General features: G+C 34.1%; 1 protein-coding gene across 1 annotated transcript in view; it reads left to right on the forward strand.

Moving 5' to 3' along the window:
* The window catches only part of LOC110034144 (UDP-glucose:glycoprotein glucosyltransferase-like), a 39,684-nt gene extending 31,732 nt beyond the window's left edge, over positions 1-7,952 (forward strand). The window contains exons 13-16 of the mRNA XM_020738464.1: positions 2,837-2,905; positions 4,198-4,286; positions 4,399-4,556; positions 7,774-7,952. Coding sequence (XP_020594123.1) covers positions 2,837-2,905; positions 4,198-4,286; positions 4,399-4,556; positions 7,774-7,952 — 495 coding nt within the window. The remainder of the gene's footprint in view (positions 1-2,836; positions 2,906-4,197; positions 4,287-4,398; positions 4,557-7,773) is intronic.
* The last annotated feature ends 191 nt before the right edge of the window (positions 7,953-8,143 follow it).

Genomic DNA, 8,143 nt, shown 5'->3' on the forward strand with positions numbered 1-8,143 from the left:
ACAAAGAGAAAATGAGACGACACCATAAAGAGGAGAGCGTTCAGCCTCGAGGAAGAGAAGCTTCGGCCAGGTGGAACTTCATAGTTGGAGGGCCGCTCGGTTAAGAGAAACTCGAGGAGACGAGCCGCGTGCTCAATCGGCAGTGGAATGCCGCGAGGAGAGGAAGACGGTTTCAGCGGCCAGGGGTTAGATCGTCAGGCTCGAGTGCGGCCGATCGCGGGAGAGGAGACGCGTGCGGAAGCTAGTGCTCCGCCCGAGCTGCTCCCGGTCGAGGCAGAGGAATGTCGTACATGGGTAAAGGTCAAAAATGACTTAGGGTTATAAACCCTGATATTATAAATGATAAATATATAAAATATTTGATATTTCTTAAAATAAAATTTGATTAGTACCATTTTGTCCGTGCGTCACAATACAACAAAATAGATGTTCCTTTTAGGTAATTTTGACGCTCCGGACGCATTGAAGCGATCCGTTTCGCCACCGAAAGTCATTTTGATGAATTCATCGATTTGCGTGTCAATTTCATGTGTCTAAAATATAGCAATATGAGTGTCGTTTTCTACCAAAATTGGTTTCCTGGACGCGTTGGCGCAGTCTATTTTGTCGTCAGAGGTCATTCGGAGAAATTCGCATTTTCACCCGTCTTTTAGGCTTAATTGAAGTCCGATTTCGTGCAATTTTGTGAATTTTGTGCATTTGGTGTGTGTATGTAACGAAAAAGTCGTGACGATGTTTTTCTAAGGCTTGAAGTCCTATTATGAACTTTTCCCTTGAGTCTTTGCAAAATAGCCCATAGCCGCTCGTTCATAAGACGATGATTTTGTGCCAAAAATATTAGACATCAAAGGAAAATAAGAATTGGCTAGAATTTTCTAAAAGTGTGAGTATCAATTTTAATTTTCTAAGACGATCAATAAGAACTCCTAGAACTAGATCCTAGGCTCTAAGGAGGAGAAGGGAAGACCTCACAAAAATGAGGTCAACAGTAGCTCGACTAGTTTATTTCTATTTGATCTCGATCTGGGCCAAAATTCGAATTAATTCTTTAGCGATTAATGATCTTCAAGCTAAATTCGCTAAATTCACAACCCTAACATTACTAAGATTACTAACGTTCCGATTTCGAGTCAAGGTTGGCTCGAAAAAAATTCGATCCAAAATTTTGGCTCGTAGCTAGACTCATTTATTTTGATCTGATCTTGATAAGAATCAAAATTAAAATCAAATTTTGAACCATTAACGTTCTTCGAGCTAAATTCACTGCCCTAATCGTGACATGTCATGTGAGAGAAATGCGAGGAGGCAAGATAGAAGACACATACCTAGGAAAATAAGAGCAAGGGGTGAAGCATCCGTCCGAGGCAAACGTATGGCTAGGGCGACGAAAGAAAACAGGGGCAGTGAAGGAAAAAAACCCCTCGCTGTTTATTTGCAAACCGTGATACGCAGTCCAGCGCCCACGGTCGCGAAAACATTAAAATGCTGACGCGGTTTGTAATCAGGACGAAGAAATGGAGCCCCCCAAATAGTGAGAAATGTAGTTTTAATAAAAAAGCCTGTTCTAAAATCTAAAACAAACGGGCCTTAAGTACTTTACTATTATAGATAATAATAAACATAATAGGAAAAGCAATATGCTTGCCGAACATTGAACATGGCTCTGTTATCATGATTAAGAATGGATTAATCAAAACAGTTTTCATAACATCGGAAGTTACAGGCATAACTATAACTTTTGAATATTGTAACATCACGAAGGTGATTATAGTATTTGGCATAACATATGGTTGTCATAATAATAACATAGTGTCATAGTTTTAGAGTACAAGATAAATAACTAATTATCTCGATGCTAGAAGCCCTAGTAATGTTCTTAAACTTATGGTAAATTTACATTCATAGCACACATTGCTTGTGTATTTACATATCTCGGACCTAAACTTTCATATTTATATACATGGAATTCTGATGGTTTAAACATATGCATAAAACGGTGTATTTCACTTTTTAGAAGTGGTATAAGTGTTATTTTTGATGTGATATTAAAATTTGAGTGTTATGTGCGTAAATATAGAAGTTTAGGTGTGAGATATGTAAATTCATAAGGATTGTGTGCTATTCATGTAAACATGCCAAAACTTATTTTTGGCTGATATATTTCTTGTTGGTAGAATGGGACAACTTTTGGAAAGATGTTAGTATTTAGAATCAAAAGCTTATGCTATTTTGTTAGTCCTTGAAGACCTTAAACATGTTAAGGAGCATCTTTTTGAATCCTGCTGTCTGGTGGTCTGAAGAATCAAATAAATTATTTTAGCTGTGTGTGCAAAAGCATACTAGTTTTTTAACAAGCCAATCATGATATTATGTTTCATTAAGTACTACAAAATTTCTAGCTTTCCATGCTCTTAAGCTAGCATTGGACTGCTCTATGCTCATATTCAGTACTTTTGGTGTCTGCTAGCATGATGCCACGATTTAGTTGCACCTGACATCTATTTTTTTCTTTTGCTCATTAATATTGATTCTTTAGAGTGATTTTTCTATTGTGCTGTTTGCTTTGCTGAGATTTATTAAATTGTTTCATTTTTTGTTGCCCTTTTTTGCAGATTGAACTGTTGGCAGCAAAAACTCTGTTATTTTCAGATTAATTTTTTTTTCTTTTGGGTGTCCTTCACCACAACATGTACTGAAATTTAAGTCATATTTTGGCAATATTAACAGAAACTTACATTAATAATTCTGTTTGATTTCTTTTTTCTTAATGTATCTTGATTTGTTTTTTTTCTTTTTATTTTGTCTTCTCTTATTATTCAATTTTCTTATTATGCAGATAATAAGACTTTTTCTTTATATCAAGGAGAGCTTTGGCAGTCAGACGGCTTTTCAATATCTTTACAATGTAAAGCTTAGTTAATCTCAGCACTCTGGCTCTCTACATGTCATTAATCTGATAATGTAATTTTTTCATTTTTTTTTTTTTTTGGTTTCATGCAAGAATCCAAAATACCTGCAAATTACTCCGTGAAGCCAAGTCTCCAGTTGTGAAACCTTTTGCTGTCATGTTTCCAAGAGTTTATGTCATGTTATAGTGAAGTCTTTCTTCTTTTATCCTCATGTTTCTTTAAAAAGGTTGTTTTAGTTTGATATGCAACTCTAAGCTAAAGGGTATCTTGCTTTGCTTACCATCTTATTTCAATGTTATTTAACATTTATTTTTCATGTATCTTAGGTTGTTGATAAACGTCTACATGAGTGTTATGTATGATTTGCAATAACAAACATTGTAAATAGGTTTTTTTACGCATGTAAATTGGAAGCTAACTTGCCATTTGAGAATAAAATTTCAGCAGTACGGTGTGTTTTATATGAAGTGCTTAAAGTTGTTTTTTATGTTTTTATATGAAATAGATGACTATTGTTACTTTGTAAGTTAACAGGACCCTTCTGTAACTTTCCTTGCACCAAACTTTATAATATGCTTGATATATGCAAAAGTTTATCAAATGAAAATAAAAATTATTTATTAAATTTTAGATATTAAGGTAATATAATTAACTCAACTGAAGTAAGTAATGAATAACTATTGAAAATTTTATAAATTATATTTATATACACAAAAGCCAATAACAAAAAACTGAATTCTCAAAATGTATTGAAAACATCAAAGAAACATAGAGTTTTGTGTGTGTATGGGGAAAAAAGAATAAAATAATTCTATAACTGCGGGAAAATTTGACAAATCTACTCACAATGTTGGCTTTTTAATTTATGAGAAACAAATATTTAATTTAATATTGAAATCAATGTAGCAGAGAAGAATTTTAGTAAATTTCTATAAACATCTTTTGGAGGAGGGGAGGAAATTCTAAAACATGCCTTCATAAAAGTGAAATTACAGAAAAGATGCACTTAAATCGAACAAAGATGAAAGGAAACTATGCACACATTTTACTTTTAAAAGATAAAAAATGGTAGCTATACCTTAGAAAAATCTCTATAGCTCGAGCACTTGTAGCTTTTTGCTGCACTTTATTTTTTTCTCAAATCAATGCTCACTGAGAAAGTATTTATCTTTACTTTGAAAGTTTGTGCTTCAAAATATTTTCAGAACTTTGTTACACTTAAACCATGTAGTTTTACCAGCTTTTTCAATTTAGAAAGTGAAGTAGGTTGTACTGCCATTTTTTCTAGGTATGCAAAATAAAAGACGCGACCGATGTTCTTGATGAGGAGGCCGTTCAGGTTCATCAGGTTGAGGAAGCATTTATAGAAACGGTGTTGTATGTGTGAAGATCTCTTTATTTTTTTTTTATTCTTAGATAAATCCTTACTTGATTGCATTTTGATTGGCAACCCTGTTGTTCACTTTTTTATTCTATTATGATTTTTCAGAGCCAAGACCAAATCTCCTCCCCAAGATTTGCTTCTAAAAATTGAAAAAGAACCTAAATATAAGGAGGAGGCCGAAGGGACCACCCATTTTGTTTACAAGCTTGGATTATCTAAGCTTCAGTGCTGTCTATTGCTAAATGGTCTTGTACATGAGCCAAGTGAGGTGTGTTTTTTATTTTTATACTTCATTTTCGTTTGGATAATTGTGCCTCCAAATCAGCCTGAATCTTACTATAAGTTCATCTTTAATTTATGAATTATTTTCCGTAAGATACATGTGTGCATCACATTCAAATTTATAGATATACTTCATTATTCTTATATTCAAAAAGCATATTTCTTTCCGAGGAAAAATTACTAGCTAAGTCAGCAAGACTTCTCTTATTATTATATTTGTTATTATTCTCATATTATAATAGAATTTAAACTTTATTCTTCTCATTTCTAATTGCTAATTTTTTTTGTAAGGACTTCTTATCATTAAATCGTCAATTTGATTTAGTACCAATATGTCTCCAAATATTTTGACAAAAGTTCATGCATGCCCCAGTCTTTTCGTTATTCTTCTTTCAATCTCACTAGATTAATTACAATCACTGTTTTAACCCTCCTTACAGTAGCCTCTAATCAATTCAGTATCAAATTTTTAGGGGCATTTACATACATAGCACACAATTCTAGTGTATTTACATATCTCGCACCTAAACTTTCATATTTACATACATAGCACTCAAATTTTTTTTATTACATAAAAATTGCATTATTATCAATTTTTAAAAGTGAAATGATAGGTTTGAAGCACCTAATTGTTGTGTACGTAAATATGAAAGTTTATGTGTGAGATATGTAAATTAATAAGAATTGTGTGCTAGCTATGCAAATTTCCCAATTTTTATATAGTTAAAACCTATGTTTTATAACCTCATATGGAAATTTAATAAAAACATATTACTGTTGGTTCCGAAAATTTGAAGCCCGGTCTTCCCTTGAGAAGAAAGGAAAAATGATGAGACAAGAGCTTACTACGAGGTTTTGGGCCAATTCTTCAGAAGGCATATGAGATAGTAGATAAGGCATTACTCATAGATTTCATCTTCATTTCGTGAGGACTTTAATAAATGGGGTTTGAGGTTTCCCATACCTATGATTAATTCTTTCTTTTGATAACGGGAAATCACTTTTAGTAAGTCTAATCATTAGGCGCTAGGTATTCAAACTTAGCTTATAATAACACAAAATATAAGATTTAAAATTACAAAATTATCAATGTGACCTTAAAAGTGGACGATAGGGGAAATAATGATGAACCCGATCAAAATTCCATAATTTGGCATCTCAGGTTGTTAGAGTCCCAGTCTACCTAGCCAGAAGAGGCAGTCGATTAAACCTGACAAAATGATTCTTGTTGACATTCATGGGTTGTTTCATCCAAACGAATGTTATAGATATGAGTGTTTGTTTGTTGATGAAGACTAAACTAAGTCGACCTTAACTTATAGAGGTTTTTTGCCCTATCAAATATACCCCATCATTCATAACTCAAAGGGGCAAAATACCATTTGGAAACATACAAGCTGCAATCGTGATCATTTTGCAGTTGAGTCTACTTTTTAAACCATTTGATGGAGCTTATTTGTCAAAGCACTATGTTAGAGGATTTTGATTGTAACCTTTTTTTTTTTTAGAGCATACTGGTCAAACCACGCGGACAGATGATTTGGGTCACATTTTTACTGGCATTAGATTGTTTTGAGTTTGAATTTAGTAATATAATTCATATAACATTTGCTCTTTACGAGCTTAGTTAATCTAAAATTTGTTACCCTCAACAAAAGATTGCAAAAAGCGAACGATTTATGCTTTTAACTTTTTAGCGATTAATTATCATTTTAACATTGTAAAGTTTTTTTCATTTGCACTTTCTTTAATTTTAAGATGAGCCTCTTCGGTTAAGATTCACTTTTAACATGACCATTATCGAAGTAAAATTGTTACTTGAATGTCAATAAGAGCATTAGTCTAGTTCTCATTAGGATGATTGAACTAGCTCAGCGAGGGCCCTGTCTTTGTCAATTCCAGTCCCTATAATGAGGAGGATCGAACTTAGGTGTGGAACTTACGACTTGGCCTTATAGGTAAGGCAACCCTCTTAAAGTTATGTTTTATTTAATAGTTTTCAATTTTATATTTAAAAAATGACATTTTTCAAAGTTTTAAAAAACGTGCATGCTTTTCAAGATAATTTTGAAGCTTAGTTTATGTGTATTATTAGCTTGCACGATATTCTTGGACCACGCAGTTGAGCATTTAGCTCAATGGTCAGAGCATGTGCGAGTGTTTAAGCTTATTTTATGCGAGATTGTGCAATATTCTCGAACCATGTGATCGAACATTTAGCAAATTGGTCGGAGCACATGCATGAGTTGTTTCATTTTAAACTTACAATTATTACTTTATGTCCATTTGTATTTGTGTTACGAATCTAGTGGTGGATTTCTTTTGCATGTGCATTAAAGCTTTAACATTTAATTCGGTGGCAAAATTTATTTGCTTTTTGATTAAAGCTTTGGCTTTTAATTATGCGACAAACTTTGTTTGCTTGTGATTTTTTTAATCAAAGCGGGCTTCACATGGGATCTCTTTTCCTTCTATAAATAGAATGCTAGATGGTTTCATTTAATTTAATACTTTAAAGCTTTTGAGAGTAGTAGACTTTTCTTTTAGTGTGTGGTTGGAATTTTAAATTTTCAAATAAGTTTCCTTTTTTAATATTTTTAGCCTTTTTTGATTTCTTGAAATTTAGTATTTTGTTCATTCCTTTTTTTTAGTCTTGAAATTTAGTATTTTGTTCATTCCTTTTTTTTTTTAATTTTATTTTAAAATTTTCTATTTAAGAAGTGATATCAGAGCTAGTTGGGATGTGGTTGAACACAAAAATAAACTTTTCTTAATATAAAAATAGTGTTACAACACGACTCAAATAAAAGACAAATACAATAATAGACGAATCTCTGGTTAGGGGATATAGGAAGATATTCGAAAGCAGTGGCGGCGACGACGGCAGGGTGAGTGGCTATTTGGGTAAGTAGGGATTGTGTTTGTTTGGTTGTAGGTAGGTTGAATGGCGAGGTTGACGGTAGAGTGGTGAAAGAATATAGGGGTGGTTGACAACTAGGGGAGAGGTAGGAAAATGTGTTTGGTAGAAGAAGCGAAGGAGATTGGAGGTTTACAACACCACATCGGAGCATGATACAACTGAAGCACCACTTGTCTTCGGATACAACTCTAATAAGAGGAAAGAGACTTCACGTAGGAGATCAGAAGACAACTCCGCTAGAATTGGTTGCCCATACACTGAGTATATTAATTTTGTAGGCTCCGGTTGGACAAAGGAAACTTATACACAAAGGAAGAGGGTGGGAGGGCAAGAAGAATCCCTTCCTAAACGAAGACACGTGAGGCGCCTTCCGGGATCGCGAAAGTTTGCGATCCCCCCAACTTACGAGCTGGATCTCCTACTATCGCGGTCCTTTGCGTGGTTCCCGCAGGCATGAAGTTTCGCGAGGTTTCTGGCCCCGCTGGTTCGCGCTTTCAACGCTCGCATTCGGGCGCTGCTTCTATTGCCTGCGCCAGTCTACTAGTGTTGGGGAAACATTGATCTCTTTTGTCGAAGCTCCAAGCCCTTTGAAGTATGGTGTTAAGTCGACAACATTGAATGTGGCTAAAATTTTATAGTTCCCAGGCA

This window comes from Phalaenopsis equestris, unplaced genomic scaffold, assembly GCF_001263595.1.
Source record: "Phalaenopsis equestris unplaced genomic scaffold, ASM126359v1 Scaffold000002, whole genome shotgun sequence".
Classification (NCBI taxonomy): domain Eukaryota; kingdom Viridiplantae; phylum Streptophyta; class Magnoliopsida; order Asparagales; family Orchidaceae; genus Phalaenopsis; species Phalaenopsis equestris.